This window comes from Carassius gibelio, chromosome A10 (genome assembly GCF_023724105.1).
Source record: "Carassius gibelio isolate Cgi1373 ecotype wild population from Czech Republic chromosome A10, carGib1.2-hapl.c, whole genome shotgun sequence".
Classification (NCBI taxonomy): Eukaryota; Metazoa; Chordata; class Actinopteri; order Cypriniformes; family Cyprinidae; genus Carassius; species Carassius gibelio.
The window spans coordinates 23,635,779-23,648,554 of record NC_068380.1 but is presented as its reverse complement, the minus strand read 5'-3'; the positions used below and the strand labels follow the sequence as shown (position 1 = coordinate 23,648,554).

Genomic DNA, 12,776 nt, shown 5'->3' with positions numbered 1-12,776 from the left:
AATAGAAAACGAGACAGTATGAAACAGCAGTAAAGACTTGCTGTCTCATTTCTGGTGAAAAATAGATTACTTTTCTCTCTCAAAGTTGACCTTAGACTTCTGCGTGTGCCCCTTCCTCCCTATCAGTTTCTGAATGAGCGGCTCTGCCTAAATCCCTCCCACTTGCGCTAAATTAACCGTTTTTTGCGAAACCTGTGATACTTTAAAAAGGCAAGCCTCTCACGAGGAGAGGAAACCCGGTCAGAGTTTGCCCGCTGAACGTCTCGTGCTCTGTTTCAGTATGCAGGTGTCTCTAGCGCTCGTGCACTGCGGCGCGCGGCTGTTGCTGTTGCTGCTACTGGGATGTTTCACAGCAGCGCACGGATGGAGAGCTTTAAAAAATGATGCGACAGAAATTATACCCGAGTACACGGAGGACACGAATAGACCCGAGGAGCAGATACAGCTTTCTGACAACAACACATTGAACCGAGCTAAGAACGGAGGAAGAAGGTCATCAAGCAACTCCCGTACTTATAGTAAGTAAAAAGAAAACGAATCTTGAATTAATAGCATTGAGCTCTATCATCAACATCAACACATTGAAAGAATATGATGGAAATAATTTTTTTTAAGCAAACTTAAGTACATTTTACATTAGTGATAAGATGTTTTATAAAAGTAGTACAGCTTGTTTTAATTAAAGTAAAATACTAAAACTATAAAATATATTTCAACACTTTCAAGGAATAGGCCTATGTGTCTTTTAGTTTTGCATTATTGCAAGTTAACAAAATTTGGGTACTGTGTGTTTTAATATGTCTAAAACTAAAAAAAGAAATTAGTGTCAAATGTAATTAGACAATTTCCGCTAGATAGATATGTTATCTAAAATGGTTTAGCAGTTGAAAAGTTCATGGGGTAACTAAACAGCAACTATATGTAATAATATTTGCTCCAATAATATTTAATAATGTAATTTTTCCCAACCAGTGACTTTGAAAATTTACCTTGTATTTTATAGTGTCAGGTGTATATGCAGGCTACACCATTTACTTCTACAAAACTTGATATTCCTATATTGGCTCTAAACAGATGTGGCAGCTTCAAAATAAAAGCTCTATAATAGTTCTGAAAGAATGCATGCCGTTCCACCTTTTCACCAGCACAAGTGATGCATTAACTTCAATAACCCTTTTTTGTTACTGAATCCCCAATTTTAAATAATTAGACAAGGTTTGCCTTTCTATAACCACCTAATTGCAACAGTATGGTTTCAGCACAGTTGAAAATGTGAGAAGTTATTCTATGGGGTAATTTCTTCAGGGCATTGCCACGATAGAGAATGACTCCCACCTGTGAAAAGTAAAACTACTGTGAATTCAAACCTACACTAGTTCTAACAATATACACTGTGTGTGTGATCGTGCATGTTAATGTCAAAATTGATAAAAAAATCTCTTAGAGCTTGTTTCCAGAGCACAAATCAAGACTCAAAAAAAAAAGAAACAATGAAAAGAAAAGGCAAATGCAAAATCTGGGGAGGTGTTTGATTAATTGTCTAATTTTTTTTTGCTATATAAATACACAGATTACTTCCAAAAATAATAACAACCTCCATGAGCAGAGTAATGAAATTATGGCAATAACAATAAACAATAAAAATGATTAAGGATTGAGCAATTCGTAATGTCAACCAGAGATGCAAGATAATTCTGGATATCTAATTATGTCAGTGACCACCCCTAAAGTCTTGTTGTGTTTAAGCATAAGGAAACAGTTATCCAGACAAAGCATGTATGTTATATTCCCTCATTAAGGGGTGGAGAAAGATATCACACTCTCATGTGCTGCTCTTGAAGGGGTGACGTGTGGTGTAGTCTCTCTGGTGGTCAGTGTGGGGTCATGTTGAGATATGCTCATCTTCCTCTGGCTCTCGTCCTGCTCCTCATAAAACATCAGATCAGGTTTTCTGAGAATCAAGGGAGGCTGAACCTGAACTCATCACACACATAAATCCTTTGTTCTTCTCCATGAGGGGAGCTGCAGAATGAGACAGATCTTTCCAATCCCAGTTTCATCTCACATATCCTTGTCAGTGTGTTTTATGAGAAGTTTTAGGGAGCTTACGTTAAAATCTAAAATCTTATATTAAAAAGTTAACTCTAACCCAGAGAGTCCGAAGTCTTTTGATCCTGTTTGCAAGCAATCAGTCCTTTCTGTACAGAACAGTCTGGTATGTTGTTTAGCGTCTGTGGGTTTCAAATTTTTTGGTATTCTCATCAATTTCACCATCAGTCAAAAGCACATCTACTACAAATTGTTAGCCAAATCCAAACCAGAAAATAAATAAATAAACGTATTCTACAGATATTAAAAAATTTGATCATTCATTTCCTTGCTAGCTGGACACACAACAGATTTTTCTGGGAAAATCAACAAAAATCAACAAAGTCAGCTTTAGAAAATTAACTTAAATGCCTGTGTGACTAACAAAACATGAAAATAAAATCTGTTTTGCTTATCGTAGCTGAGAATAGTCCAAAATCCAGTATTTCATACAGGCTATAATAATTACCAGCTTTGATAGCTGTGTTTTATTTAAGATGTTTCCCTAAATCATTTCGTAAACATTTAACTCTGTTTTGGTTGTCTTCTCTTTCCTAGGAGCCTCTGAACTAAGCTGCCGGGAGCTGCGTTCTACCCGCTACATTACAGATGGATCTTGTCGCAGTGTCAAACCTGTGAAGGAACTAGTGTGTTCTGGTCAATGCCTTCCAGCTCACCTTATGCCAAACTCAATTCTAAGGGGAAAATGGTGGAGAAGCAGTTCATCCGATTATCGCTGCATTCCCGCGCACTCCCGCACCCAGCGGATACAGCTCCAGTGTCCTAACGGACCCAACCGGACATACAAAATCCGAGTAGTCACGTCTTGCAAGTGCAAACGCTACACTCGCCATCACAACCAATCGGACGTCAAGGAGTTGTCCTCCAAGAAGCCCCGACGCAATAAGAAACACCGTAGCAAAGTGCCATCAGTCAACAGCAATTCATACTGAGGGGAAACATACACTGATACAGAAACTCTCTCCTGCACACATACAAATACAACTATACACATATGCACACATATTTCAGAAACTGCAATCCTCAACTAGAAGGGAAGGAAAAACACATTAGCTTTTAAGAAAGCTTGCCAACAAGTTTCCAGTGTATTTCAGATGTCCCACTGTTTGTATGTGCTCTTGAGCCAAAAAAGTCCCAGTTTAATCACAGGATGCCAGTGGACTAATGGACACTTGGGTAAAAGATGTATGCTGTTATGTGAGATTAGTTCAGGGAATGTGATAGTTCATGAAGTTTTGAGGAAGGAGGAATAACTCCATACTGTATATTCTTGCCCAAGCAGTTCATTTCAAGTTTGAAGTTCATTGAAAGGGTAAGCTAACTACGGGGAAACTCAATGAGCACTCAACCGATCCACCAAGCGCTCATGTGAATGTTTACGTACCAGATTTGTCCTCCTCTTTTGGGACTGGGAGCAGCGTGTGATTTGACCGTCCAGCCGTGTCGGGCCCAAAAGACACACCGCTGTTGACAGATCACTAAGGCCCAGAATTCTTAACCTTTGGTCAATTTTACCAGCCCACGAGTCCTTTTGACGGGCTGGGGAGCCGAGCCAATCACCATGTGAGTTTCTGCAACTTCACATTTCCACATGAAACTGATCGGAACTGGCAGTTATGGAGAGTTAGAAAAGTTGTGTCAGCCCTCCGCGGTCCAAGTCCCTGGAGGTCAAGAACCGCAAACGATATTCCTGTGACTTGTCCTAATTACCAAATAGTTCCATTCCTGTGTTTAGGATTTGAGTCATAAAAAGCTATTTCCTCTAAACGTGGTCAGTTCCTGTTTGTTAGAACACCCGAAAAAGAGGCCCACATGTGTGCAAGAATCTGCAGCAATTCCTCGCGGGCAAAGAACCTTTCTGCACCCTCCTTCAATGGAAACCATTTGGAGATATTCAGCTATCTGCAATCACTAGCAGGTTACCTATTTCTATTACTGAAGTCTTTAGCGAAGATGTCCCCCTTCTTATCTTGTGACTTGAAAAGGAGAGACAAATCCATGAACCAAACTTTGAAATTGTGGTCTGGAAGTTGATTTCACGCAGGATAATAAGATAAGAAAATGCCAATTGTTCATCATGTTCTGCTTGTGAAAAACATAGCTGACAATATTTGCTTATTTTTCAATTGTGTGTTTTGAAATAGCAACAGGAAGGTATTTTTGTAATGTAAGCAGACTTGCCATGAATAGAAACTTGTACATACTGTACCTGTGTGGCCTCATTGAGTGCTATCCTTCTCCAACGAATGGATAAACACTCTGTCCGACCAAAAGACTGTTACAAAGAATGAATTGCGTATTTATTTTTTTCTATTTCATCATTTAAATTATTTATGCAATCTCTTGTAGAAAATAATAGCCATTATTGTACTATATATGTAATTATAGTGAATTTCATAATGGAAAAAGAGTACATGAATAAAGTTAAGCAACAAATATATGTGAAAAGAAGTGTGTTTGTTATCATTCTTGTCAGAATCCTTTGACAGATCCTTTCTCCTCTCGGACTGAGCCTGCACGCTAAATCCGTCCCTCAATGAGCCCCCTGTAAACAATATTCCACAATTAGGAAGTAGAGGCTTTGTAGCCCTTTAGAATGTCTAAGACGCCTTTACAAAAGGTGAGAACAGGAAAGAATCCCCTCGTCAGACAGGAACAGTACAGTCACAACAGAAATAGCTCTTTTCATCCGGTGTAGTGAACTCAACCCACAGGCTTCCATTCATCTGTTTGTTTGTTTAAGCTTGCAGAGTCTGAGCCATAGATTGACAAGGAAATGTGTATTGGCGGACTTGTTTTTGTTTCACACTTAAGTGCTTCCTCATGATGAAATTCTCTTTATTAGTCTAACTGGGTCCAGGCTGCTAAGTACACAAACTACATGTAGTCATTATGCTGTAAAACCAACAAATTTGCTTTTTTTTTTATATGTTAGAAGTGTTTCTTTTATTGTGACTAACAGATGAAACACTGGGGAAAGATTTCTAACATTCTAAATTAAATGCTTTTTATTTCTTGTATTTCTATACAACATCTATTATGAACATATTTTAATGCAATTCTAATATAATCGTCCCAAATTCATGGCCACTTGACATGCCATGCTTTCGCTCAAAAGTAGCTGGCAGGTAGAAGCATTTTCAAGTAATTTAAGAACAAGTGCTTGAAAGTGTCACTTGAGTAGTTCCTGAATAAATTGATGCTGACAAAGCATCTGACCTGAGTTACGGCCGCTGTTTGCAGTCGTTACTCGACAGGGACCTGGCACGGACCTCCACAGCCACAGGGAAAGCAGGAGTGTGTGAGAGAGGTCAGCTGAAACTCACTCCTCAGTGTGTGTTTAACACTTTTGTGCCTGCTCCACAGTATCTCAGACGCCACAGCGCTGCTCAGACGCTTGACTCCTCCAGAGACCTTGTCGGATAGATCAGGCAATAGCTGGGTATGATTTTCTGAATGTAATAAAAAGTTGTTTAAAATGGATTCTTAATCATACTTTTGTCCTTTTTTGATCAAAGACCAGGTGGGCGCAGTTATTTAGGACAATAGGAGGGTTAGGAAGATGGGGTGGCTTTAAAAGTGTCATATAAGTTAACACTTTTAGCCACTTGACTTTGACTATAATGTATTGAAGACATTGATTGTTGAAGTCATAGCTCGATGACGTCTTTACCTTCCAGTGGCTCAAAGCACACAGGCTGACCTTTTCTTAGTGGTACTCTGTGGACTTCCAACACATGATGGTGATTAAAATCTCACTGAACTGAAGCTGTGTACTATCGAATGAAATTCAAAAAGTAGTTCTTTTGAGGTTGCATAGTACCTAAATAAGTTCATGCTGACAAAGCATTAGTCTACAGACAGTCATTAATGAAGGCACTGATCTTCATCCAAATGTAAGTCAATAAAACATCTGATCAGCTGATTTACATATTATGTTAGAGTAGATGGTTTCTGTTATTGCCAAAAATACCTCAGTGATATATTTTTCTGTGATGATTGCTCTGTTAGCTGGGATTATGTTGTAAGTTTTGGCTCAATCAAAAAAAGTAAAGGTCACATTCTCACAATTGTTTAAATCTTAAGTTTCCTTCTAGACTTGTATAATGGCCTAACTATTGTTGTCAGTGTTCAAGTTTTTCCAAGGGTGGGTGCAGTATATTTTCTGAGCGTAATGTTATACAAAAGGAACAGAAGTTTGTCAGGAGCCCAAATGCATGAAACAAGAAACAAAGATTCCCCAACGTACACTGCGTCCCAGAAGTCTGAGGCCACACTAAAACCCAGGGATTCTAAATCTACAATCTGAAAATAAACATGAATTAATGAGATTATGTGTAAATGAGGGGGTTAAATTATATAAAGATGAAATGTGTAAGATTACTGTATATACAGCTGTTCATGACTTTGGGGTCTGTGAGATATGTCAATGTTTTTTAAAGTCTCTTATGCTCATCGAGGCAGCATAGAATACAGTAAAAACAGTAAAATTGTGAAATAGTATTACAGTTTAAAATAACTTTTCCATTTAAATGTATTTAAAAAAAAAAAAAAATCCCCTGTGATTGCAAATCTGAATTTTCAGCAGCCATTACTCCAGTCAGAAATCATTCGAATAATCAGATTTGTTGCTTAAGAAACATTTCTTATTATTATCAATGTTGGAAACAGTTGTGCTGCTTAATACATTTATGGAAACCGTGAAATGTTATTATTAATTATTATTATTATTATATGTTTTATTTTATTTTTTATATTTTTGATGACTAGAACAGCATTTAAACAGCATTTATTTGAAATCTAAATCTTTTGTAACACTGTCTTTACTCTTGAAACAAATAAACAATAAATAAATCCTACTATCACAAAAAATGATGGTAGTCTATGAAAATGCAAAATTGGTTCATTTTCACTTTTGTATCCGTACAGGAAAATCCCAAACAAAGAAAAACAAAACAGGGGGAGTTAAAGACTCAAGGACATAATAAGTGACAATAATTAGATACATCAACAAAACACAACTGGAAAGAATAAAACAAAGGGCAAAAGGAAACAAAGGACAGGAAAAAAGAATATTATATAAAGCATATCAAAATAAAAGGGCATGGATACAATGCATACTATTGTACACATTACTGGGGATTACTTTAATTCAAAGTGTTTAATGCACTAGTCAGACGGCCTTAAACTCAATTCAAGGCACTCCAGAGAAGAGTTTAATTTCCAAAGTCAAACACATGTGGGCTATGACGGATGCATTTGGACACGGATGTTTGTTCTCCATCAGCCACTCCAATATCATAAGAACTAACAGCTTCTAACAAATCCAAAGCAGAGCAGCGCTTGGCATAGACCTGGGAAAATAGGACGTGCTAGAGAGGACAGAGAGCGGGATCTGGTGGCGGTGGGGGCGTTTGAGGGAAAGGCCAGGGTCAGGGCAGAAAGGAGAGACTGGAGCCACTCAGCATGTCCTCCATCACACCCCCATCAAAAACGCTTTTAAGTGTCCACTGCTCACTGGATTCAAAGAGCGAACCCTGGGACTAAGAGTGGAAAAGGGCCACCTATCAATGATCCATGAAGGATGGCTCAGTGGGAAATTCGGTTGGGGGGAAGAACGGATGTGTCCTGGGGTGGATGGTAGCATCATGGGTCAGTAGCGTTCGATGAGCCATGACCGTCCCAACCAAGTGGCAGCATCTGATGTCAGCCAGAGATATGCAGCGGGAAAGGAAACCAAATAGTCAATAAACATTTACAATACTAACCAAAAGAAATGTACTAAATTGACTCAATTGTCACCAATATAGCAAAAAACCTGGAAGTTTCTTGTAGAAACAGACCAAGTTGAGGCTGAGCGCAGTGTGCTTGTGTGGGAAGCGAGGTAACATTCGTATCAGTGTTAACCGCAGGCCTTGCCAGCTGGGTGTCGACACTTGGCTCTGGTTTGCAGTTTGTTTGTTTAAAAGATTACAATCCATCCAAGTCAAACAGACACCTTGAACAGAACCCAGCTCTGCCAATAAACACATGCCAAATGGTGAGAGTGTGAGCACTATGCACTCTTGCATCAGAGGGGAAGGAGAAAGGCCAGGTAAAGGCCACCACATGCATGTGTGACATCAACATATGATGTCATGGCTACCAATATACAGAAAGTTGAAGTGATTACATTTGATAATTCGACAGCTTAGTTAGTTAACATAAGCATTGTCGGATGTTTACGGAAAGTCTCATATAGTCTTCATGATGTTTGGATCATTGAATGACATATTCTGGAACAACATGTCTAGAGCAACAACAAATTAAATCAGCGCAGTTTTATTATTTTGTCTAAGACAGGAAAATATGATGGAGCAATCGTCTATTCTCTCAGTGACAATCATCACTAGTTTGTTTTTCAGTAGAATTATGATCAGAATAGCTTTAGCTTCCTATAATGAGAAGAATATGGACTTTAAAGTAGTGCTTCTCAAACAGGAGGCAACACATTTTCAGGGAAAGTATTTAAAAATAATTATTTAAATAAAAATCTAACTCTAAGCTTAATTAAAATGCTTAAAAAACACAATCAAGATCTACTGTATACTGAAATATTGAATAATGAATAATTATTTTCCCCTTCAATAACTACTGTTTTTACCGAAGAACACATAGTTAAATGTAAAAAGTTTTAACACATTAGTTAATTAGTTAATTTAATGCATCATCACTCCCAGTTTCTTATAATAATAAAAATAAAAGTATAATTACATCAGAAATACCTGAAATATTTATTTAATATTGTGTGAACAGTGAAGGGCATTCAAAAGTGAACCACTGGTTAATCCAAAACACAGTTTTATCCAAATCTATCCAATTTATTTAGCACAGTTTTTTCAAAAAAAGGAAAAATACTGTTCTTTGATGACTTTCTTTCAAAAATAAAGATTTGATTGGAATATATATTTTTTTGCAGTTTAATGAATTTCAAGGGGGTCTGATGTTGTTTTAACCCCTTTTTTTGTGTTCTGCAGAAATGCATATTGTTGGATATTGACTAAATGTGAAAGAGCAAAATCATGCTGCCTGCATCCAAACATGTGTGTTTGATTAGAAAATATGAAAAATGATTGTCTGCATAATGTCTATCCATTTGTTGACAATCTCACTGGTGGATATAAAATATGGTACCAACCATTGAAAATCCATGCGGGTCACGCCCACCTCTCATCACCCAGATGTGCACCACAGCGGGTTTTGATCATGATAGAACAGTTTCATTTTTTTTGCTGTGAGCTTTCATATGTCTCTGTAGCATTACCTCACCACTCAACACAGGGGCTGACAGCTCTAATGGTGCTTTCACTATGTCTCTGTGAAAATACCACTCAACTACTTCAACATACCAAAAAAAAAAAAAAAGCTTAAGAAGAAATGCAGAAACCTGGGAATCACATATAAGATATCACCTCATCATTGCCAAGTTGATTAATTTTATTCTTATTGAATGAGCAGATTTTTCCTGGTGCACATTCTGGTTAATAAATGTATTAAATTGTATTAAATGTTTTTTTAATACAATTGTGCAAATGTGTTCTTTTGCTTTCATGCACCCTTTTGGTCCTGGGACTTAAAAAAAATACTTTTAACAGGAAAACACACTTTTCACATGCCCAATATTTTATTGAATTTGCCCAGCAGCAGATTTATTTGAATTACAAGAGAATTTGTCTCGCTAAAGCTATTGTAATTACAGCTAAAGCCAAATCATATATAACATTTTTAGTATCTTAATAATATTCTCCCACTTCTTGCTAAATTTGACAAAATTGCAGCTTGACTTGTGTGAATACATAATAAGCATATGCTGCTCAAAAGTATATTTACCTCATCATGTTTCATCATATTCCCAAGTATGTTCAGTAAGTATGTTGCCTCCTTGATTAATACAGTAATAAGTAAAAGTACAGTACCTTTTAAAAATATAAAATAATGCTAAATAAAATAATATAAATCATTCGTTGTAGTGGAAAACATTTAATGCAAAGAATATTAAAATGTATTATGTTTATTTGACTCTTTGTTTTAGATTTTATGATTTCACATGTAATGATTTGTTGTAATTCAAGACTGAATATCTGGGACAAGGGACCAATAAAACAATAAAATCTATAGATAAAAAGCTTTTAAAAAGCAGCATTCAAATACATCGAGGGCACAGTCTTAATGTGACTTTCATCTAACAAAAATAAACAATTATAAAATAAAAGTAAATCAGTATCTAAAAAAAAACTCAAGCCCTGGGACATAAAATTGAAGAAATACAATTGTTCCAGTCTTCAGTTTGTTTTGAAAAACATGTCATTTTGTGAGTTACATGTGCCCTCTGTTTGATTGTATTACACATGGGAACTGTTTTGACTTTTGGTATTGTGAGTGCTCTGATTAATCAGTCTCTTTTGAGTCCTTTAAAAAAAGAAAGAAAGGGAAAAAAAAGCAATCAGTAAAAATGAAGTAAAAAATTGTTTCCTAGCCGTGTGGCCTAGTGCATAGCCCAAAAGGGGGTTAGCAGATATCTTTTGGATCTCTGAAGCTTAGAGGGATTTGAATGCAGTGATCAATTCAGCTTTCTAGTCTTATCAGATAACATACAGCCTCTGGGAAATACCCATTCAAACTCAAGCACCAAACAGAGGTGTGTAAACTTTGATTCAAAACTCCCGAATGCCTGTAAGTAAAGCGATCACACAAGGAGTCACCAGAGAAATATGCTTTTAAGTTGATAAATATATGCATTGACATGACCAGAGTTTGTCTCTTCAGAGTCTGTCTGCTTCTGACCTGAAGATACTCAAAGGTGTGACAGAGTTCTGATTCTCATAGATCTCTTCTGAGATATCTGAATTTACTTCCATTTTTCCTTAACTAAGCTTGTATTTGAAGACGGGATAAAGATAGATGGGCGAATAGCCCATTTTAACCTCAGATGGAGGAGACATGCAGTGAGATGATTTTAGCAGACGTATATTCAAAAACAGTTTAGAAGAGAATCGTGTAGGAAAAACATGTACATTGGCATGTAAAATTTCCACTCAAATCAGCCATGGCAATTCCAAGATACTTGGACAGCCTTCTTTGCATTAACATGCAACTGAAAACATTATCTTAAAAATATAACTCTGGTTGCATCTCCATTTTTTTTTTCACTAAACTAAACTTTAGGGTCATGATACCTTTTTTTCCAGTGAATAAAATGGACATAAGCCAAACATTTCTTTATGAATTCCTCAACAAATCAAGCCAGAGGGAAAATAAATGTGGTGGAAACCATCATGTCCTCCTGACATGCATCCTAACTATGTGTTTTCAATATTTTTCCTTCAAACATATGCAAAGCACATTATCAATCCGAGACCATCTGAGATTTCTGACAGAGAGCGTGTAAGAGATGGAGACAGATGGAGAAGGAGGGAGAGAGATTATTATAATTGCACAATAATACTTTTCTAGTTGCCAACGAATTAAATGTTAATGTTTATGTAGAAATAAAATTACATTTGATGAGATAATGGCATGCATTTTTTTTCTCAATATCTATTAAGTACATGATAATAGTTAAGTCAACATATGTGAACTCAAGATATACATATCCATTCTAAGGGTCACCTGCCTTATGATCTGTGAACTACTTTACCAGACACTGGCTAAAATTACAGTTTTTAAATCCCACTAGATCCAGAGTGATGCTAAAGCTCAGTCCAGCCCCTGACGGACGGGTATCAAACACATCTAGAAAGCTCATAACACAACATCTTCGGAAAGCCTGAACCGAAATACATAAACCAGGAATTTCACTTTCTCTGATGACGCTCTGACTTGAAACTTCCCATCGTCACCAGACCCTTGGAGAAATCAGTCTTAATCCCTCCAGATGAGTGATGGGAGACCTTTTTTTCGGGTTCTCTGAGGCAGTTTGTCAAGTTTTTTTTATTTTTATATTAAAGTCAAAAGTCTGCTTTCTTTTCTCACTTTCCCTTGGTTGTCATCACATTTCAGCCATAAAATGCTTCATATGAAATTTTCACAATATTAACAGACAACTTCAAACAGCTTCAAGCAATTTCAAGCTTCCAAAGGAAGCATAATAAAAAGCAACATTATTATTATTCTTTGAATAGCTAAACTCCTAAATGTCCTATTGGCATCAGTCATTCCTTTCAAAAAGTGAATAGTTTGAATGCTTCAATCTGTCAGAATCGTTTTGAGGCCCCAGTGAAACATTAGTGTCCTCTGGAAGCCAAAGCAATGGTAAACCCTGGACATACAGTACACGTGTACTGCTGAATGTAAATTATCCTGAGATCTGCAAGACCTAGGGCTGGAGTCAACAGGGAAGTATCAGTGTTCTACCCTACATCCCCTATGGTCACCTCTCTAAATGAGCTGTTCTGCTTTTATGGGCGAACGCAAGTGTTGAAATCTGTGAAGCATGTTGCAGGTTCCCTTGGCTTCAGTGCATCCATCTGCACAATAAACCTCACAGCAGCTAGACCACAGAGACGTGCAAATAACAAACAAAGGGTGTGGGTCAGAGCGAATTCCGTCCATCTCGCAATCGCTTACCACTTAATGAAAAACCTGATCATCTGAGCATAAAAGATACATCTGCAGGCAAGCACATTTTC

The 12,776-nt window shown here is 37.1% G+C and overlaps 1 protein-coding gene across 1 annotated transcript; it reads left to right on the top strand.

Moving 5' to 3' along the window:
- The first annotated feature begins 202 nt into the window (after window positions 1-202).
- On the top strand, window positions 203-4,560 carry LOC128021579 (sclerostin-like). The gene is made up of 2 exons (XM_052608896.1): window positions 203-518; window positions 2,647-4,560. The coding sequence occupies exons 1-2, from the start codon at window positions 281-283 to the stop codon at window positions 3,039-3,041; spliced, it is 633 nt and encodes a 210-aa protein (XP_052464856.1). The 5' UTR covers window positions 203-280; the 3' UTR covers window positions 3,042-4,560.
- Window positions 4,561-12,776: the final 8,216 nt, after the last annotated feature.

Excerpts from the sequence above, each read along its gene's own strand:
- LOC128021579 (XM_052608896.1), top strand. The coding sequence starts at position 281 with ATGCAGGTGTCTCTAGCGCTCGTGCACTGCGGCGCGCGGCTGTTGCTG. Across the intron at positions 519-2,646 it reads AAGCAACTCCCGTACTTATA|GAGCCTCTGAACTAAGCTGC; the intron begins GTAAGTAAAAAG and ends TCTCTTTCCTAG.